At 47.1% G+C, this 22729-nt stretch overlaps 1 protein-coding gene across 1 annotated transcript in view; it reads right to left on the reverse strand.

The window, feature by feature from the left end:
• SDK1 (sidekick cell adhesion molecule 1) overlaps positions 1 to 22729 on the reverse strand; it is a 744542-nt gene that overhangs the window by 283284 nt on the left and 438529 nt on the right. Inside the window, exon 5 of the mRNA XM_055561902.1 lies at positions 2313 to 2446. Coding sequence (XP_055417877.1) covers positions 2313 to 2446 — 134 coding nt within the window. The remainder of the gene's footprint in view (positions 1 to 2312; positions 2447 to 22729) is intronic.

Here is a 22729-nt window from a genome sequence, read left to right on the forward strand (position 1 = left end):
CAGAGAGGAGAAACACCTGAGCAGTCACTCTGGGGCCTTCCCTGGTGTCCCCTGGGGGGCCCGTGGTTAGGACTCTGAGCCTCCACTGCAGGGTGGGTGGGTTCCATCTCTGGTCAGGAAACGAAGATCCCACCAGCTGCAGAGTACGGTCCAAAATTTTAAAACAGAAATAAATAATAGTAAAAATAAATAAACATGCAATTCTGGGGTTTTCTGCAGATTTATCAAGACTTCTGATCTTTAGAGGTTTTCTAAATAGAACTCCAGTGAGAAAACGCACGATTGGGTGCCGTTTAACTTTTAGGGCAATACGTCAACAGGCCAGTTCACTCAAGAATTAAAACATGGTTGTCTCCTCAGTCTCCTTACTTGTCACATTCTATCTGGTCCCCATAAACAGCAAAGAACACGAAAGCAGACAGAATGCAGATCTTCTCCTAAGGTTTAAGATGAGTCTGTCCATACCATCACTTCCTTATATCTCACCTTCTACACATTTTACCTGGTGCCAACAAAAAGATAAAAATACACATGGAACAAAATGCAAGGCAGTTAATTATAATATTTATGAGCTGCTTCTAAAATGCTTCTTGGTTAGACACTGAAATTATTAAAAAATTTACATATTCCAATTATCTAAGGCTTGGTACTGTGTTAGTATGGCAACCTGCAAACCCACTGTATTGGCTCATTTTCCGGCCCCATAGGAAACTCCTGGGTGTGGCTGTTTCAGAACTTTGCGAGGTTGGCATCAACTTAACCAGAATATCTGTGCAGCTCCCCCACCCCCAATAGACTAAGGTCAACTTTTTTGTTTCTGACTCAGAATTCTACTAATCTGACCTATTTTTATTAGCCTAGTACATACTTTACAATTGAGTGTTGAATCAGATTTGCTAAACAGAATAAATGGCTCTAATGATGTAAGTTGGAAATAACTAAAGTTATCACAGTCTATTTAATAACACAGTTTCCTCCATCCATGGGATTTTCCATACAAGAGTACTGGAGTGGGGTGCCATTGCCTTCTCCGATTAGTATTGAAAAGTCTTCATAAATCACATTTTTTTACTGCTGTGATTCTTGGTTCACAGGGTCCTTTAAACAGCAGAGCAACGTACACTGGACGTTGTGAGCCCAACGTCGAATCAGTGGACACAGCTCTCCACAGCCCGAAGAGGCCCCACTGAAGGCCAGACCTGCGCCATCTGTGGTCTGGAGCTGAGGACTCAACTCCCAGGAATTACGGTGCTGACGACAGGGTGGCAGCCCCCTGGGAGCAGTTGCTGGGCACGTGCAAGGCAGGTGAGGGCACACTCGGTTAATGCCCGCTGCCTCCTGACCCCGGGGCTGGCTACACTCTCCCAGGAGCTGTGCTGGGCCTAAAGCAACTGCATCACTGGGGACCAGGTGAGGCAGACGCTGTGGTCGAGCTCACCTGTGACACAAAACCACCGAAGGGGAAAGCCATTCCTCCAGAGAGCTTTGTAAAAAGATGAAATCTACCACTATACAGACAAAGTTACTTAACTCACTCTATTATGATGTGATCATAGTATTCTGAAATTTTCCACGACCATCTCCCAGCTGTGTTTTCTCAACAGCACAGTCCCTGCCTTTCCGACCATGAAGCTTCTCGCTGCAGACATCGGAGGCACTTCTGAGACTTACCTTTGATCTCTTTTGGCTCCAAGTTCTCGCTTCTAATCATTCCCCGCTTATCTGGCAATCAGCTCTTGCATGGACAATTTTTGGAGCCTTCTTTTGAAGGCCAAATATGTAAACTAAGTTGCTTCAAACTAAAACTTCCTTAGATAAACTGAACATTTAACTGTGACGTGTGCATTTTCTTCATGATCCACGCTTTTAGTTATTCTTAAGATACACTCCTAATTTTAACAAAACTTAATATCTGCATTTTCTCAAAGATTTTTTAAACATTAAAGTAAAAGAACACAACCTGTGGCCTAATCTCGCCCCATATAAGTTTCATGGATATGACCCCTTATAAGCCCAAAGATGTTCTGTTCTTAAAAAACATATACATTAATAGAGTAACAAAGCAAAAAAAAAATTTTTTATCTTTAAGTTCCCCCAATTAAATAAGATCTTGCATTTACAATTACTGGTCGGGTTCACATTTCCTGCCAGTCACTTCAAGGAAAGCAGCTATAGACACTGGATCAACCCTGAACCATAACCACCAGCCAGAGAGGCGAGACTTGCTGCACAGCCCCACCCGTGAGTCGCGGCGTCACCCGCACCCAGCGTCACTCCCCCGCCCCCGTGGCCGTGCAGGCCGTGGCACTCACTGGCTATGCTCAGGTGCACGGGCGGGCTGGTCTTGTTCTCCCCGTTTCTCTCGTTGACCGCCTGCACGTAGTAGGTCCCTGCATCGCTGGCCGCCGCTGCCAGGATCACCAGCTGGTTCTCCAGTGTAATGGCTCTGTGTCAGGGGACAGGAAAGGACAGGGTCAAGGCCTACCCATAGAACTTCTCTGCAAAGCACGTTAAGTCACCAGGCCAACTGCAAAGGAACGTCCACAGTTGGGTATTGTTTTGTTTTTTAGGTTAAAATGAGATCTGGAAGGACAGAAACGAATCCCCAGGCCGACCTGAGGAATGAGGCAGAGGCTGAGCCTCCTCAGTCCAACGATGTACTCGCTCCTGCCGGGCAGGGGTCTGGGAGCCCCAGATGCCACCTCCCCCAGTTGTGGGAAGACAGCCTTTGGAACATACACACCCAGAGCTTGTCACACTCAGAGGTTCCTCTAGGCCATCATCCCTGAGTCCTCATATACTCCAGTCCTACGGTGAAAAGGAACCCCTGGGACACATCTGACCCGCACACCTTGTCTTTAGAAATGAGAAAACCAAGGATCAGAGAGGTTACGTTGTTTGTCCAAGGTAACACAGAGGCATCACTTTGCCGACAAAGGTCTGTCTAGTCAAAGCTATGGTTTTTTCAGTAGTCATGTACGGATGTGAGAGTTGGACCATAAAGAAGGCTGAGCCCCAAAGAATTGATACTTTCGAACTGGGGTGATGAAGAAGACTCTTGAGAGTCCCTTGGACTGCAAGGAGATCAAACTAGTCAATCCTAAAGGAAATCAATCCTGAATATTCATTGGAAGGCCTGATGCTGAAGTTGAAGCTCCAATACTTTAGCCACCTGATGCAAAGAGCCAACTCACTGGAAAAGACCCTGATGCTGGGAAAGACTGAAGGCAGGAGAAGGGGACAACAGAGGACGAGATGGTTAGATGGCATCACTGATTCAATGGACATGAGTTTGGGAGATGAGTTTGGAAGCTCTCGGAGATGGTGAAGGACAGCGAAGCTTGGAGTACTGCAGTCCATGGGGTCAAAAAGAGTCGGACACAACTGAGAGACTGAACAACAATCAAGGTAACCCAGCAAGGTGACGATGCCAGAGGGAGGACTAAGTCTTCTCACATATAGACTGGTGCTCTGCCAACCATACCCCATACACAGACTCTTACCCTTACTTATTTAAAAGAAGAAGAAAAGCAATAAAGATAAAAATTTCATAAATCCGAGTGACCTTTCATTAAATGGGTATGCTTTGCCCATGTTATAGTTCTGTATTCTTTTTACTAGTTAAGGAGGTTGGGAGGCGATAAGACCCTGTGTTAAAAAAAAACAAAAAAAACAAAGGTAAGTGATCTTTTCCTTGTCTGCTGAAGAGCGCTTTCTTCACAGTCTGAACACCGAATGTCTTCCAGCCTACGCCCTCATGTTCAAAACACTTGAAAAATCCTGGGACACTGGAGTGGATTGATCACCTCCCACAACTGTGTGACTCTATGGTGAACAGTTTTATTTGTTCGCTTTTAATCCTATGTAGTCACAGCCCTTCCAGATTCAGGTAAACTGAGATCTCTATTCCAGTAACATCAAAAAACATGCAAAATAAATAACTTCCCATGAGAAATTTTAACATAACAATCATCTTTTTCTTCCTGCTACCTCCAAACACCTTTTTCGAAATCTCTTGATTTTCAGACACTTTTTAAGATTATCTTAAGAAGTTATTGCTTATTCATGGTTCCCATAGGATATATTAGGTTTGAGGTCTCTATGACTAACTTACACCATTTCTCATTTAAGAAAATTTCCCTATTAAGAAGTTTTCAATTTTTAGTCCCATAAAAATATTTCACAAAAGCTTTACTATAATTATTTATAACTCCTTTATAGATTCCTTTATAGAACCATGGAAATTGTTCCATTTTATTTTAGTATATGTTACACTGCCACCTAAAATTAAATACGAATTATTTATTACACATGAAGTTTCACATTTAATAGTACAATTTAAAAACTGAATACATCATAACTTTTTTTTCTTTAACATCTGATTTTTGCAATAGTAATTTCAAATATGCCTATTATTCCTCAGAATTATTCTCCAAAATGTATCCATTAATTCTCTGTATTATTTATGACATTGTTTCAAGGGTACTGAAAATAAAAAAGTACATAAAGAATAGAAATATTAAAGTTTACGTCTATTATAATTTATATCTATAAGCTCATTTTTTCTTCTAGCTTTAAATTTCTGTGGTAAAGTCAAAACTTATGAAGAGAAATGTATCTATTGCCAAAAAGAACACCACAAAAATTCCCAAACTTTACAGAACATTACATTAATAAGGGTCAGTTCCCCAGAAGACTTCATCCCTGCCTATTCAACTCTTTCTGAATAGAGCACTTATACAAAAGGATCTGATTTTTAAATGAAAACTAAAAATCTAACAACATTCAACTCATTCACAACTCTGGTGACGGTTGTAATGCTTAAGAAGAAGACCATCTTTAAAGATTGGAGCGGGTACCAGGCGTCCATGCTCTGGGTCCTCTTTCCTGGGAGATCCTGAATTTGGGGTGGTGCCCAAGCCTCCCCAGGCAGCCACATGATGAGGACTCAAGCCAGCCCCCCTCCCAGCAGCAGGCTTGCCACCCCGGCTTCGTTCAAGGCAGTGAGGAGCTGCCAGGGGACCCGAGCTCCCCATGAGGCCAGTGGAAGGACTGTGTGGGGGCCGGTCAGACCTCTGCTGCCCTGGGGGCTGCCGGAGGCCGCCCTTCCAACCCCAAGGGGAGGGAACATGTGAACAAGTCAGGAGGAAGGCCGGGACTGTGAGCATTAGACCAAGCTAGCCCACAGCCTGAATGTAATGACGAGAAAGTGACCGCCGTGATCCTTTAATACGACTCTTACACTTGTTCATAAAATATTCAGTGGTGACATGAGGTCACCAGGTGGGCTGACGTCCGGCGTCTCCTCACAGCCCGCCCTGGGGCAGCAGCTCTGTGCTGAGAGGGCCACGCCACACAGACTGGTCTGTGCCAGCTGGTGCTCTCCAGTCCCTCCCTCTAGCGACGGACACAGGAGACCAGGCTCCAGCCAGCCGGGCTGTGGCGTGGACCTGAATCGACATTGGTCTGGGGTGGCCACACCTAAGTTAGTTCATCAGCTCAATGGGCAGGACGTCCATCCCTTGGCTGGGGGTCAGGCTTTTTCTCCTGCTACTAGGTGTGAACAACGAAGCCTGCTGCCCCAGATAGATGCTTATGGTGACAATTTTATGGCCATGACGGGAACAACCTTAGCACGAGGCTGACATGTTGATGGCAGGACAGAGACAATGGACAGCACCTGTGTCCTTGATCTTGAGGCCCTGGTGGGGCCAGTGAACTGTCCTGCAGGCCTCCTATCCCTGGACCTCCCGCTTCACGAGGTAATGTTCATCATTCGTGCTTAAACACAGTAGGTGAGGGTTTCTGTTACTAGAAGTGCAATACATTTGATATAGATTCAGCACAGACAATAGCAGAGAAGAGTGAAAAAGCTGGCTTAAAACTCAACCTTCAAAAAACAAAGATCATGGCATCCAGTCCCATCACTTCACGGCAAATAGATGGGGAAACAATGGAAACAGTGACAGACTTTCTTTTCTTGGGCTCCAAAATCACTGCAAATGGTGACTGTAGCCATGTAATTAAAAGACACTTGCTCCTTGGAAGAAAAGCTACGACCAACCTAGACAGCATATTAAAGCAGAGACATTACTTTGCCAAAAAAAGGTCTGTCTAGTCAAAGCTATGGTTTTTCCCTTAGTCATGTATGGATGTGAGAGTTGGACTATAAAGAAAGCTGAGCACCAAAGAACTGATGGTTTTGAACTGTAGTGTTGGAGAAGACTCTTGAGAGTCCCCTGGGCTGCAAGGAGATCCAACCTGTCCGTCATAAAAGAAATCAACCCTGAATATTCATTGGAAGAACTGATGCTGAAGCTGAAATGTCAATACTTTGGCCACCTGATGTGAAGAGCTGATTCACTAGGAAAGACCCTGATGTTGGGAAAGACTGAAGGCAGGAGGAGAAGGGGACGACAGAGGATGAGATGGTTGGATGGCATCACCAACTCGATGGACATGAGTTTGAGCAAGCTCTGGGAGTTGATGATGGACAGGGAAACCTGGCGTGCTGCATCCATGGGGTCACAAAGAGTCAGACATGACTGAGCAACTGAACTGAACTGAACTGAGGGTAAAAAAAAAACAACAAAAAAAACCTAAAGCATGTGTATCCTCTGTGCATAGAAATAACCCCACATATCAGCCCAGCTACATGCAGATGTGAAATGGAAACAGTGGCTGTCTTGTGTGCTAGGTAAGTTGTGTCTGACTCCTTGCAACCCTATGGATCGCAGCCCGCCAGGCTCCTCTGTGCATGGGATTCTCCAGGCATGAATACTGGAGTGGGCTGCCACGCCCTCCTCCAGGGGATCTTCCCGACCCCGAGATTGCATCTGTGTCTCCTGCATCTCCTGCACGGGCAGGCAGGTTCTTTACTGCTAGTGCCACCTGGGAACCCCTAACAGTCAGTGGCTAGCTCCGAGTAAAAAGATTCCAAGTTATGTTCTTTTGATTTTTGTTTTTTTTAAATATTTTCCATAGTAAATATCACTTTTGTTATCAAAAGAAAAAAAAAATCTCAAAATGAATGCAGGGTATGCTAAGTAATTAGCAAAGTTCAATAATTTCCCATATTACAAACTACGTAGCTTCCACTACAATGTAGTTCCAAAGTACTAATTTAAAACTTACATTGATTTTAATAGGAAAACTACAGTATTAGGCCAGAGATTTTCTCTTCTCTTAACTTTATTAAAATAACTGTATGTATGGTTTTATGTAAAGTTATTTCCTTAGTCTTTCCCAACTTCAAAACGACAACGTATAATTCGAATTTCATGGAACAATGTTGCTGCTGCTGCTGCTCAGTCGCTCAGTCGCGTCTCACTCTTAGTGATCCCATGGACTACAGAACTTCCCTGACCTCCACTGTCTCCTGAAGTTTGCTCAAAATCATGTCCACTGAGTTGATGATGCCATCCAACCATCTCTTCCTCTTCTCCTGCCCTCAATCTTTTCTAGCACTAGGGTCTTTTCCAATGAGTTGGCACTTCGCATCAGGTGACCAAAGTATTGGAATAGTGATATAGAAAGTAAGAAAAAAATGAAGGCACCTGGTCGAGTATGGGTGAAATAAATGTGGTTTAGTCAGGAAACCAGAGCGTTGGACCTATAAAAAAAGAAGCTAAAGGGTTACACACCAGTCACTGACTCGGAGCACAGGGAGTTGTCACTGGCAAGTTGCCCTTAACAGTGGACATTCCTGACATAGGAAGCGCTGTGGTTCCACAGAAGAAGACCAGTTGGAATGGACAGCTCTCTAGGGCTTTGGTTTCCACTTGGTTCTCCCGGCAGTGGGCAGAATAAGAATTCTCCATTTCAGGAAAGATGAAACCCTGAGGAACTACTGGCGGTCTTTGGCCATCAGCAGCAATCAGAAACACTGAGGGGGACAGGCTCCTGGGAGGCGGCTCCCAGACCCGGGCTGATGCATGTGGTGGGTGGGTTTTGGGGGGTGGGCAGTGGCGATATGGTCAAGTGTGCTTCCCCCGACACCAGCCTGTGCCACACGGAGCATCTGTTGTCAGAGAAGTGACATCGTTGTATCAATTCCAGAAGCACCAGGTTTGTCACTGATGCAAACAGCTCAGGGTGTGCCTGCTCAAGACTAGGAACAGAAAGCGAGGGCCTGTGTCCCTTGGGTTGCCATGGGGACAGGTCCAAACAACTGTGTCACTGATGAGTCGGCAGCCATTTGAGTTCCCAGGCCTGACTGGAGTGGAGGGAATCCAACCTGAACCAGGCACACATTGCCATGTCCCATGGTGCTTAGAGCTGATACGTTTATACACCATATGAAGTAATAGGAAACACTAATAATTTGCCCTTAAGAGTGCTAAGAGTGGTTTGGGGGCTTCTCAGGTGGTTCGGTGGCAAAGAATCCACCTGCCAACATAGGAGACAAAAGACACTCAGGTTCGATCCCTGGGTAGGAAGATCCCCTGGAGAAGGAAATGGCAACCCACCCCAGGATTCTTGCCCAGGAAATCCCATGGACAGAGGAGCCACATACAGCCCATGGGGTCACGAAAGAGTCAGACGCGACTTAGTGACTGAACAGCAGCAGCAGCAAGAGTGGTTATGGACGCAAAAAGAGGAGCTCCAAGTTTCCCAAAATTTCCATAACGTTCATCATAGCGTTCAACGTGGACTTCCCCAACGGTCTAGTAGTTAAGAATCTGCCTGCCAATGCAGGGGACATGGGTTCGATTCCTGGTCGGGGAAGAGCCCGCGTGCTACAGGGCAACTAAGCCTGAGAATCACAACACTGAAGCCCTTGGCCCTACAGCCTGCGCTCCGCAGCAAGGGAAGCCGCTGAAATGAGGATCCCGTGCACCGCAACGAAGGGTGGCCCCCCCTCCCTGCAACTAGAGAAAAGCCCACAGCAACGGAGCCCCAGCACAGCCAAAGCGAAGTAAATAAACCTTAAAAACACTTTCACTGTAACTCATCCTTTTTGTTTTCATAAAAAAAGTTAAATATATACTAAGTTCTCAATAAGTATTTTGACCTTTGACACTTTTTAACACACAGCCAGATGGTAATATAAACACGGATCTGTATTGACACTTTATCAAACTGTCCAGACACGACCAAGCGACTACCATTATGATGAAAACTCGGTCAGGGCTTCAGGAAAATAAGAACTTTGCCCACGAGATAGGAGAGTATAAATCTGGGTCTGTGGCTTTACTATTGCAGATGTTAAAGCAGCATTTGACTGGTTTCGATTGTTATTCGATTACATTTTTTTTTAAATCGGGAGTGCAGAAAAATGCAGAACATTAGTTTTTAAACCCTTAAAAATAAAAACGAAACATTTAAAATGTTCCCTATTTTAATTAAACAGCTTTTTAATGGGTCGGTTCTGAGGTTTAGTGCTCTGAGGATGATCTGGATATCAAGGCTTCCTGTGTAACAGCAAGTTCAAGGCGGACAACTTGTAAATTGATGAACTTCCCTTACTTGTACAATTACAAGAACTAAAATTGCTTCTAAGGAGCTGTCGGCTGTAAGGAGTCCCTGGGTACTCAATAAGTGTTAAGGCAGCGGAATGACGTGTTTACTTAGTCAGGATGTAAACGCTTGCTGCTCACTGGTTGCCCCGGGTGCGAGAAGAACATTTTAAAGGCAAGTGAACAAGAATTTGGGAAACCTATTTCTCAAAATTTCAAATCCAGAGAGGTGGCGAGTTGAGTTGTGTTCATTGGTAGAACAGGAAAACCCATGATAGACAACAAGGAGTAAATGGGATTTGACTTTAGCTCTGCTGTACCCAGTGCTGCAGGCCCGCGAGAGCTCAGGCTGTGCAGTGAGGCCCTTGTCCGGTGGGGGAAGGACCAGCGGTGACCTGAGAGGAAGACCCTAGAGACGGGGAGGGCCGTTCAAACCTCCACCAGTTCAGTGAGCGGCATGGCCCCGTGCCTTGTGGAACGTTTCCTACTCTCAGACCATTCAGGGGCCCTGCTCTATGGCCACCATATGCTAAGCTCAGTCGTTAAGTCATGTCTGACTCTTTGTGACCCCGTGGGGTGCAGCCCACCAGGCTCCTCTGTCCATGGGATTCTCTGCAAGAACACTGGAGTGGGTTGCCATTTTCTTCTCCAGAGGATCTTCCTGACTCAGGGATCGAACCCCTAAAAATGTTCAGACAAGTTTGACCTGGATGGAGCAAGGCCTGGAACCAGATCTGGCCCTGACTGTTCCCCGAGGCTCCTTAGGTGGTCTTTTTTCCCATCTGTGAAAGAAGAGCAACAGTACCTACATCGAAAGGACCCTGTGAAACAGAAATCAAGGCAGTGAGGGACACGAGGCCGACACACACCCAGTCAGTCAGTGTTGGCTGGCGCTGAGCCCGGCTCCCAGGTGTGGTGCACACAGATAATAAGTGATCAACTGAGAAACACAGACAACTGTCCTATGTGTGGGGGTGCTAAATAGCAACTACTTCCTAGAGTTTTAGTTCACAGACCTTCCTATAAACATACACATGGCCAGGCGATGGAATCATTGGATTCAGGTCATGAACCATCTGCTGCACTACCACCTAAAAGCCATCGCTGGGGAGCCGAGGTGTCACAATGCAGCAGAGACCCGGGAAGAGCCCATTTTCAGACACGTCCGCCCATCTGAGAAACAGACGGCAAAGCCCACTTTACAAGACTTTAATGCCGGAAAATCCACGGCGGCTTCTCAACACGTGCTGATGTGCCACAAAGAGAACCGACCCTTTTCCTCTGGAACAGACACCGAACGATGGGAGAGACGGAGAAGAAACATGGAAATTACAGGGTGACGATGCAACGGTGAGGGGTTCATCTCATCAGGGACTCTGCCAGCAGAAATATATTTACTGATAACAGGCTTTCCTAACATTTCTAGCTAGTTTTCTAAAGCATTTCAGTCGATCTATAACTTAGTCGATTTATGCTCAGGGGGCTTTTGTTACTTTAACCAGTTGTCAGCACAGACACAAATAAACAGCCTTGCACGGTTCCTGGTGTGCTCAGTCATTTGGCAAAGAGTGAAGCGGCAGAGGAAGGGTTCAACGGTGCTGAGGTCAAGGCACAAACATTTCCAAGCAACCTTTTTTTTTTTTTCCTGCTAAAACAAAAAGAACAAGAAACAAGACTTAAAATGTGTGGAATATGTGTTTTTAGGTATTTAGGTCCAAAGAGTGTCCTAAACACCCATCTTATACTCTGAACAGAGTGTAAGATCCACTCAAACTAAAAGCCATTTGAAAACATAACAGAAAGGCATATGAAAAAAAGGGCACCCATGACGGCCCCTCTACCCCGAGACCCTCTAAAAATAATGGACAGAGCTGAGGCAAGTCCATGCTATGTAGTGATCTAATGAAAATGGTATGTGATTCAGCCAAAAATTAATGAGTAGCCAAGTTAGAGACTCCCCCCAAAGTAAGAGACCATGAGGACCAGGGTGGTGGCCAACCCAGGGGCACAAGCGTCTGGTGAAGAGTTCTGCAGGGCGTGAGGTGACCCGTGTGGTCTCAGTGAGGTGGGCCCTTCCCCAGACAGGGCGTGAGGTGACCCCGTGTGGTCTCAGTGAGGTGGGCCATTCCCAGGGCAGGGCATGAGGTGACCCCGTGTGGTCTCAGTGAGGTGGGCCATTCTCGAGGCAGGGTGTGAGGTGACCCGTGTGGGCTGGGTGAGGCGGGCCCTCCCCAGGGCAGGGTGGAGAGGAGGGGTAGACCCAGCTGTTCCTGCCTGCAGGTGGAGTCAGGAAAGCCTGTGGCTGGCCAGTGAAGCTTCCAGATGAGCCAGTTCCTCGCTGCACCCTGCTCTCTTCAAAGGAAAGCACTCATGGAGGGCGGAGCACTTGACCCTGCTCCGCGTGCTTCTACCGAGCAGGACTGTGTCCTCACGGCAGGATCAAGTGGGCGGAGCAGCGGCCGTGGAAGAGGTGCTCTCCTTTAAGACCTGACAATGGCAGAGGGGCCCTGGACCACGCCAGCGGGCACAGGCTTTTGTACATGCCTCTGCCTTTCAAGTCGGCCGCAGTGTTAGCTCCTCTTTAAAGAACCAGCTTATCACAAAGGCGGTCTACTCTTTGTCCACCTCTGTAGTTATTAAGGGACAGAGCTGTGCGCAGAGCCTCAAGCGCTGCAGCGGATCTTCAGCGACAGCGGCCCGGAGGCACTGCTCCCCAGGCTCCAGGGCGAGACCCTCACGCTCAAGGACACAGCGCCCTTGACGGCGAAGGGGAAGTTAACCGGGAAGACAACCCAATCCTCTTGTGACCTCCTTTCCTTCTGGAAACTACCATTGTGCGTAAGCAGCAGTGTGTGAGCACAATGTCTGCTGTTCTCCACTTCCTCAGGGGCCCACGAGCCGTCTGGGTTACACACAGGCTCTGACACATGCAGGGAAGTGGCAAACTTTCAACAGAGAGTAGCTAATTTATAAACAAGGTCGGGAGATATTTAACACCCTGGGCCCTTACACCAAATTCCCTGGAAAGGTCACTGTGCCCCTTCGCAGGCCGGTGGGGGCCGTGGGGCTAGAGTGAGTCCACAGGTGCCATCAGAGAACCAGCTGAGCAGCAGCCACAGAGGGGAGACGGATGCTGGCATCCTCAGAGCTCTGACGGGGTGCTTTGTGTCCGGTCTCAGCAGGGGCAAGCCTGGCTGTCTAAACAGTGCCCCTGAGGGCTGACTCACAAGTCATCGCCCTGTTCCTCCCTCTCCCTGGGTGCCCGTGGTCCCTGAAGGAGCAGGAAGCCCCCTTGCACCTCCCCTCTGGGCGCCTGCCGTGGGCCTGCCCGGGGCTGAGTCTGCAGGCACCGTCTCCCTCATCCTCCTGGCTGCCGGGGGTGAGCAGCGCGGGTGTGGGTGCACAGCGGGGCTCCTCTGACACCCCTGTGGCACTGAGCAAGCTGCCCGCCTGCTGGGTGGCACAATCCTGATGCCCCTCTTCCCAGTGTAGGTGTGAGAGACAAGTGAGATTGGGTCTACAAACAGCTGGCACCACAGCTGGCAGACACCCCACACTCCAAACTGGTTACAATGCCCATGTTACAGGCAGAAACGGAGGCTCTTAGGGGTGAAATAGCTTTTCCAAAGAAAAGGGAAGAGCCGAGACGCTAAGCCAGCACCCTCCAGCCCCCCACCCCAATGCAGTCCTTGCTCAAGGCCCCTCACCCCAGGCTATGCCACCTGCCCTCTGCCCAGACCGGGAGGCCAGCCTCGGTCCTGAGGCAAAGTACCATCCGGGGCGTCTCACTATTGCGTCCTGGGCCGCTCTCGCTTTCTCTCTGTCTCCGTCCCTCTAAGCCCCCACCGCACCTCTCTAGGACTCCTGTCTGGCCCCCCGGTGGCTAAGCTGGCGCCTGGCATGCGGCAGTCCTGGTGGAAGCGGTGATGCAATGGAGTGGAGCTGTGACCGCTGGACGGGGGCCGTGCCGGCACCCACACCCACCGGGAGGACGGCGGTTCCGTGATGCTCCAGATCCCCGTGGGAGCCCCGTGCCCCTGAGGAGTGTAGGCTGGAGGGGAGGGGCCCCCTTTCCTACCCTGGAAGAACCCTAAGGCCAGGCCTTCTTGGTCATGGTTGCGGAAGTTCCCATGTCCTCTGGGTCACAGCAGTCAGCCCTGGAAACAAGAGGCAGGGGCAGGGGGCCCGGCTGGGTCATGACAGTTTGTGAAAATGCTCTTTCCCTTGGGGAGACAAAATTTTTTTTCTCAAGAACTACCTACTTTGGACCCTCCCCAGAAAAGCTTAAATAGCCTTTTTTTGGGGCATTAGAATGCATCTAAAATGAGAAAACGTGCCTGGGACTTGAGACACGTCTGGGTAAATGGTGATCTGCCCAGGGTCTAGCCATAAATAATGTAAAGAGGGCCATTTTGGGAAAGTCTGAGTGAATTGGGAACATGATGAACCATGACACACACCTGTGAGATGCAGGCGGCGTGTGTCGTTAGGTGACATCACTCACAGTGCCTAGACACCCCAACGCCCATAAAAAGGAGGCAAGTGGATAAAAATAGAAAAAGGCAACAGCCACTTCTCCCGGCCGCCTCCACTTCTTGCTGCCGTTACTGATCTCGCGGCTCATTTCCGTGACAAACACAGCACCACAGCACGCGAAGCAGTCGCCTCCGTTCGTCTCCGTGGAGCCACGCTGGTGTTCGCTGGGTGCTGATGCATTTGCTCCTGACCCCGGCCGCATTTCTCAAAGGTCTCCCAGGTTCGCCACAAGCCCCGTGTAACTAGCACCCTGGCCCAGAGTGATTCGATGAGCCAGGCACAAGCTTCGAACACAATGGAAGACCTCAGGCAACGCTCACAGAGTGACACAGGTAAAGACCTCCGGGGTTTCCTAAGGAGAGGGCACCTTTGCTGGAAGGAGAGCTAAGGAGAGGTGAACACGCAGCCCAGCCCACCTGCGCCACGCGCTTGCTGTGTGAACCTCCTCTGGGTTGCGGGACAGTGGCCTCAAAGATGGCCACGTCCTAACCCCCAGAACCTTAAACACGCTACCTCGCACGGCAAAGGGACTTTGCAAATGCAGCTAAATTAAGAATCTTGACACAGGGAGATGATGGTGGACTCTCCAGGTGGGTCCATGTAATCACACGGGATCTAAAAGTGAAAGGAGTCGGGAGCATCCGAGCCAGGGAGACGTCTGGAGGTGTGATGCAAGGGGCTCTGAATATGGAGGAAGGGGCCAGAGCATGGAACGCAGGTGCCCCAGAAGCTGGAAAAGCCCAGGACCCTCCAGAGAACACAGCCCTACCGACACCTTGATTTTAGCCAGCGGGGCCAGTTTCAACCTTCTGAGCCTCAGAGCTGTAAGACAGTAAGCCTTCGTTCCCTTCTCCAGGGCATCTTCCTGACTCAGGAAGTGAACCCCAGTCTCCTGCATTACAGGCGGACTCTACCATCTGAGCCACCAGTTAAGCCCTGTTAAGACACTAGGTTTGTGGTAATATGTTACAGCAACAATAGAAAAACTTCAGTTTTCTGGGCTCTAGTTTTTTCACTTCTGAAATGAGAGATTCCCTACCCAGCTCACAGGGTTGCTATGTACATTGAATAAAGTGAGTTTAAAGTGTGTGTGTGTGTGTGTGTGTGTGTGTGTGTGTGTGTATGCGTGCACACTAAGCATAGGGCCTGGCACTGTAAAATATTCAACACACTTCCCATTATTACACAAATTCAAATTTATGGCAAGACTGATTCAGAGCTTCCTCTGACAGAATGTTGGCAGCATTTATCATTTATTTGTGATGAGAATAAAAGGGAAGACGTTTAATCAAAAGCATTTATGATCTCCCTGTGTCTTTACTTCAGGGTCCTCTTGAGCCATCTGGGGTAACAGCAGAGCCCTAGAGGAGGAGCAGGGCCTGGGGGCTTCACACTGAGAAGAGAACCGGAAATCCAGAACTGACCCAGAGGGGAGGGCGGGGGAAGCGCCGGCTGGAGACAGGGGCGCAGGGGGTAGGGGGGAAGGATGGATGGGAAGTGAAGTCTGTGCGCTGCCTGTCTGTAATTTCTGGAGAGGCTGGCAGTGATTTTAGTTGCTTTGACAACACTTCCTTTTTGGACGGCTGTATTGTATTTTTTGCTTTGCCATCAAGTAGGGATTGCACGAGATGTGTTTCCCTCGCATGTTCATTCACTCACTCACTCATTCACTTACTCGTCTGACAAACGACCACACGCCTGTGCTGGAAGGCGAGGTCAGAGAGGACGTGGGAGGGTTTCTCGGGCTCCACACTCCAGCAGGGTCTGAGGCGGGCGTGTCTATCGCAACGGCCTTAAGTGCTGGCCCTGATCCCTAAGGCCAGACTGTGGCCCCTAGATGCTGCTCCCGCAAAAGGGGGCCAGGGCCTTCTGCAGGAATGACTAACGATGGGTCTGGGGCAGGAAATGTACGAGACGAGCCTTGAACATCTGGTATCACACGGGGAGGAAACACCAAGACAAGGTCATATGGAAAGGACTCAGGAATCAATCCGAAGATGCTTTCACTGCCTTAAAAGGGCACGATTTGACACCAATAAGACAGGATGCATGAAGACACAGCACAGTCATAAATAAATACATAAACATTAACAAAACAAATAAGACAGCACGAAAATCAGAAAAGAAGACGTAAACTGCCTCGATCTGCAGATAGCATAGTCTGCATGGAAAATACCCAGAAATCGACAGAAAACAAACACAAAAGCAACTCATGGAATTAATAAGTGAGTTCTGCAAAGGCTTCAGGATATGAGATAAGCATACAAAAACCAATTATATTTCTGTATAACAGCAACAAACACACAAAAATCAAAATTAAAAATATAACACCACTTATAGCTGCTCAACAGAAATGCTCATGTGGAAATGAAAATATATACAGGATTCCTGTGCAAAAACTCCACAGACACTGAAGAAAGAAAACAAAGTTCTAAATAAATGAAAAGACATACTGAGTTCATAGACTGAAAAAGTAAAAATGTTAGTGCTCTCCAAACAGGTCTATAGGCTTAATGTAATTTCTATCAAAATCCCAGAAATAGTTTTGGAGATGTAGGAAAGATATTTCTAAAATTAATATGGAAGATTAAGAAATTAGAATGGTTAAAGCAATTTTTAAAAAGTAGGAAGAATTACTCTATCCAATGCTAAGATTTACTGCATAACACAGTTACTGGAACAGAGGTGCTGACAGATGAACAGACACTTCAGTCAACAGAATACACTAGAGAACCCAGAAAGACACTGATACAAGTCCGGCCACTGACTCTCGACAAAGGTGGCAACGCAACTGAATGGAGGAAGGAGAGTCTTTCCAACAATGGGGCTGGGGTAACTGGGCACTCCTAGGGGAAGCTACTGCAGTGCTGGGGAAGACTCTTGAGAGTCCCTTGGACTGCGAGGAGATCGAGCCAGTCAATACGGAAGGAAATCAACTCTGAATACTCATTGGAAGGACTGAAGCTGAAGCTCCAATACTTTGGCCACTTGATGCAAAAAGCTGACTCACTAGAAAAGACCCTGATGCTGGGAAAAACTGAGGACAGGAGGAGAAGGGGGTGACAGAGGATGAGATGGTTTGATGGCATCCTCAACTCAACGGACATGAGTTTGAGCAAACTCCAGGAGATAGTGAAGGACAGGGAAGCCTGGTGTGCTGTAGTCCATGGTATCACAGAGAGTCGGACATGACTGAGCAACAACAACAAAAGGAAAAGTAAAATTAACTGTGCTCTAACACCCACACATCCTATAAGAAAATTAACTCATAATATGTCAGAGATTATATGTAAAATGTAACACTATAAAATTTCTGGAAGACATTTCAGGAGAAATTCTTTGGGACCTAGGGCTTGGAGCAGACTTCTTAGACATGACATTGAAAGCAAAGAGAAAAAAAATCAATAAACTAGACCATCAAAATTTAAAACTTTTGTTCTATGAAAAACCCTGTAAAAAACAAACATATTATAGATTTGGAAAAAATACCTGTAAATCATAAATCTGACAAAGGATACATATCTAGAATACATAAAGAACTCTCAAAAGTCTATAGCAGTACAAAGAAAAAGAAACAAACCTAAACAACCCAACTAGAAGACTGGCAAAGGGCATGAAGTGGCATGCCACTGAAGAGGGCATACAGAGGGCAAATGAGCACATGAAGAGATGTTTAACATCACTCGCCATTAAGGAGATGTAAATTAAGACCATGGTGAGACATTCATACACACTTATCAAAACAGCTAAAACCTGAAAACGGTAGGGTAGAGAACCTGCACCTTCCTTTTATTGCAGGCGGGAAGGTAAAACGGTGCAACCACTCTGGAAAACTGGTTGTCAGTTTCTTAAAAAAGCTAAACACAAACATACTTACCATTTGACCCAGCAATTAGAGCCCCGGACATGTTCCCCAGGGAATGAAATCTGAAGTTCACACAAAAACCTGTGTACAAATGTTCATAGTAGCTTTATTTGGAATAGCCAGATTCTGAGAACAACCCGAGTATCTCTCAACAGGTGAAGAGTTAAATTTTGATGCTGCCATACTAAGGGAAACCACACAGCAATAGAAAGGGACTACCGACTGATACACACAACTCAGATGGATCTCAAGGGCGTTACGCTGAGTGAACAAGCCGATCTCAAAAAGTCACAGACTATGATTCCACTTACATGACATTCCAGAAAAGCCAAAACTTCAGCAAGGGAGGACGGGTGAGCGGTGGGCTGCAGGGATGCTGTAGGTGGGAGGCAGGTGTGACTATACGGGGGCAGCACTAGAGGCCTTTGTGGAGAGGGGGCAGCTCTGCACCTTGACAGCAGAGGCGGCTACTCGAAACCACACGCGTGATAAGCAGACATGGAGCGACACGCACACCACGCCAACTCAGTCTCCTGGTAAAGCACACGCGTGATAACAGGACATGGAGCTACACTCATACCACGCCAAGCTCAGTCTCCTGGTAAGTTACACACGTGTGATTACAGGACATAGGGATGCTCACATCACACCAAGCTCAGTCTCCTGGTAAATTACCTGCGTGATAACAGGACACGGAGCTACACTCACACCACACCAAGCTCAGTCTCCTGGTAAGTTACACACGTGTGATTACAGGACACAGGGACGCTCACATCATGCCAAGTTCAGTCTCCTGGTAAAATTACCTGCGTGATAACAGGACACGGAGCTACACTCACACCACGCCAAGCTCAGTCTCCTGGTAAGTTACACACGTGTGATTACAGGACGCAGCAACACTCAGATCACACCAAGCTCAGCCTCCTGGTAAATTACCTGTGTGATAACAGGACACAGAGCTATACTCACACCACGCCAAGCTCAGTCTCCTGGTAAGTTACACACGTGTGATTACAGGACATAGGGATGCTCACATCACGCCAAGCTCAGTCTCCTGGTAAATTACCTGCATGATAACAGGACACGGAGCTACACTCACACCACGCCAAGCTCAGTCTCCTGGTAAGTTATACACGTGTGATTACAGGACACAGCAACACTCATACCACACCAAGCTCAGCCTCCTGGTAAAGCACACGCGTGATAACAGGACACAGGGACGCTCACATCACGCAAGCTCAGCCTCCCCATTTGGACAGCACGCCGGAGTCATGTGAAGCATAACCGGTGGGTGACAGGTGCACGGGACCTCTCTGAATGATTCTCCACCTGCCTGTGAGTGTATAGTTATTTCAAAATAAAAAATTTTAAAAAACGGGGGTAAACCTATGCCAGAGAAAAGAAAAAGAAGGAACACTCCCAACTCATTCTCTGGGAAGACAACAACTTGGAAACTAAAACCAACAAGCTGTTTTATTCTCCTGGAACTCACCAGTTGGTCAGCGGAGAGTTACAGCCAGAGTTTCCAAGGGGGATACAAGTTGGGGTTTGAGTACAGAATGATAAACAGGTCAGAGGCTCTGGATGTGGACACCATTTGCAGAGGCCCTGGGACAGAACAGGTGTGGGATGCTCCTGGGTATCAGAGGAAGCATGGAGGCCGGAGCAGACGCAGCAGGGAGACAGGGCGGGAGACACGATGGGGGCGGCCCTGGCCCCTGGACCTTCCCAGACCTTCCTCACTCAGGAGCCCTTTTGCTCCAAGGTCACCCTTGCTTCTTTGGTCAAACTCAGGGACCAGAGCCTCAGGGCTGAGAGAGGACGATGAATGAGACGGGGATACTGACAGTCTGCAATGGGAATAAATAAGCTATTTAAATGCAGCTCTGAAAACTCAAAACGCAGAGCTGAGGCCAGTCACAGAACTTTACAAAGAAGGATTAAACAAGTCAGTAGACTGTAAGGGTCAGGGAACAGGAGTTAATGCTTTTAATTATAACCTTGAAGTGATACTGAAAAGAGAGTAAATTACATGCCCTATGCTCTAAAATAAAAGTAGACATGTTCTAGAAAAGTTTTCATTAAAACTAACACAAAGTAAAAATAAAAAAGGTTATAGTAATAAAATGTTACTTTCAGCTATTAAAGAAAAACCCTATTATATGAAATAGCTAATCACATAATAATGTCTCATAAATGAAATAGTCATGTGTCTTACATTATCTTCTGCGTCTCTGTCCTCCTTTGCTCAAAACCTGTCAGGTTGGCGTGACCAGTTTACGGGTGCTTTCGGATGTAAAAGTGAAGTGACCTCATTATGCAAGCATCTGCATTTGGGACATTTCAGTTAGTTAAGAACAAAGGGATCAGTTGATACAAAAAGAAAGTTAAAGGTAGTTAGCTCAAGGAGAGCCAGGAACTCGGACAATGGCAGCTCTGCGAGCCTAACTTCTCGGTGGGCAGACTCGCTGACGCCACCTTAAGCTGCTGACCGAGACTAACGTCACTGTAATGCCTGATGCTGACGGCACGACGCATGACCAGATGAGAAGTTCACCTCCCTGCCCTTTATCCCCAAACCTGTAACGCCAACCTTGTTCTGCTGGGCAAGGCCATGCTCATGAGAAACCCGTAGGTAGGTCAAGAAGCAAGAGTTAGAACCAGACATGGAACAATCAGATCAGATCAGATCAGATCAGTCATTCAGTCGTGTCCGACTCTTTGCAACCCCATGAATCGCCGAACGCCAGGCCTCCCTGTCCATCACCAACTCCCAGAGTTCACTCAGACTCACGTCCATCGAGTCAGTGATGCCATCCAGCCATCTCATCCTCTGTCGTCCCCTTCTCCTTCTGCCCCCAATCCCTCCCAGCATCAGCGTCTTTTCTAGTGAGTCAACTCTTCGCATGAGGTGCCCAAAGTACTGGAGTTGCAGCTTTAGCATCATTCCTTCCAAAGAAATCCCAGGGCTGATCTCCTTCAGAATGGACTGGTTGGATCTCCTTGCAGTCCAAGGGACTCTCAAGAGTCTTCTCCAACACCACAGTTCAAAAGCATCAATTCTTCGGTGCTCAGCCTTCTTCACAGACCAACTCTCACATCCATACATGACCACAGGAAAAACCATAGCCTTGACTAGACAGACCTTTGTTGGCAAAGTAATGTCTCTGCTTTTGAATATGCTATCCAGGTTGGTCATAACTTTCCTTCCAAGGAGTAAGCGTCTTTTAATTTCATGGCTGCAGTCACCATCTGCAGTGATTTTGGAGCCCCCCAAAAAATAAAGTCTGACACTGTTTCCACTCCTTCCCCATCTATTTCCCATGAAGTGGTGGGACCGGATGCCATGATCTTCGTTTTCTGAATGTTGAGCTTTAAGCCAACTTTTTCACTCTCCACTTTCACTTTCATCAAGAGGCTTTTGAGTTCCTCTTCACTTTCTGCCATAAGGGTGGTGTCATCTACATATCTGAGGTTATTGATATTTCTCCCGGCAATCTTGATTCCAGCTTGTGTTTCTTCCAGCCCACTATTTCTCATGATGTACTCTGCATATAAGTTAAATAAACAGGGTGACAATATACAGCCTTGACGAACTCCTTTTCCTATTTGGAACCAGTCTGTTTTTCCATGTCCAGTTCTAACTGTTGCTTCCTGACCTGCATACAAATTGCTCAGGAGGCAGATCAGGTGGTCTGGTACTCCCATCTCTTTCAGAATTTCCCACAGTTTTTTGTGATCCACATAGTCAAAGGCTTTGGCATAGTCAATAAAGCAGAAATAGATGTTTTTCTGGAACTCTCTTGCTTTTTCCATGATCCAGCAGATGTTGGCAATTTGATCTCTGGTTCCTCTGCCTTTTCTAAAACCAGCTTGAACATCAGGAAGTTCACGGTTCACATATTGCTGAAACCTGGCTTGGAGAATTTTGAGCATTACTTTACTAGCGTGTGAGATGAGTGCAACTGTGCAGTAGTTTGAGCATTCTTTGGCATTGCCTTTCTTTGGGATGGGAATGAAAACTGACCTTTTCCAGTCCTGTGGCCACTGCTGAGTTTTCCAAATTTGCTGGCATATTGAGTGCAGCACTTTCACAGCATCATCTTTCAGGATTTGGAACAGCTCAACTGGAATTCCATCACCTCCACTAGCTTTGTTCATAGTGATGCTTTCTAATGCCCACTTGACTTCACATTCCAGGATGTCTGGCTCCAGGTGAGTGATCACACCATCGTGATTATCTGGGTCATGAAGATCCTTTTTGTACAGTTCTTCTGTGTATTCTTGCCATCTCTTCTTAATATCTTCTGCTTCTGTTAGGTCCATACCATTTCTGTCCTTTATCAAGCTCATCTTTGCATGAAATGTTCCTTTGGTATCTCTGATTTTCTTGAAGAGATCCCTAGTCTTTCCCATTCTGTTGTTTTCCTCTATTTCTTTGCACTGATCGCTGAAGAAGGCTTTCTTATCTCTTCTTGCTATTCTTTGGAACTCTGCATTCAGATGTTTATATCTTTCCTTTTCTCCTTTGCTTTTCGCTTCTCTTCTTTTCACAGCTATTTGTAAGGCCTCCCCAGACAGCCATTTTGCTTTTTTGCATTTCTTTTCTATGGGAATGGTCTTGATCCCTGTCTCCTGTACAATGTCACGAACCTCATTCCATAGTTCATCAGGCACTCTATCTATCAGATCTAGGCCCTTAAATCTATTTCTCACTTCCACTGTATAATCATAAGGAATTTGATTTAGGTCATACCTGAATGGGCTAGTGGTTTTCCTTACTTTCTTCAATTGAAGTCTGAATTTGGCAATAAGGAGTTCATGGTCTGAGCCATAGTCAGCTCCCGGTCTTGTTTTTTTCTGACTGTAT

Source organism: Bubalus kerabau, chromosome 23, assembly GCF_029407905.1.
Source record: "Bubalus kerabau isolate K-KA32 ecotype Philippines breed swamp buffalo chromosome 23, PCC_UOA_SB_1v2, whole genome shotgun sequence".
NCBI lineage: Eukaryota > Metazoa > Chordata > Mammalia > Artiodactyla > Bovidae > Bubalus > Bubalus kerabau.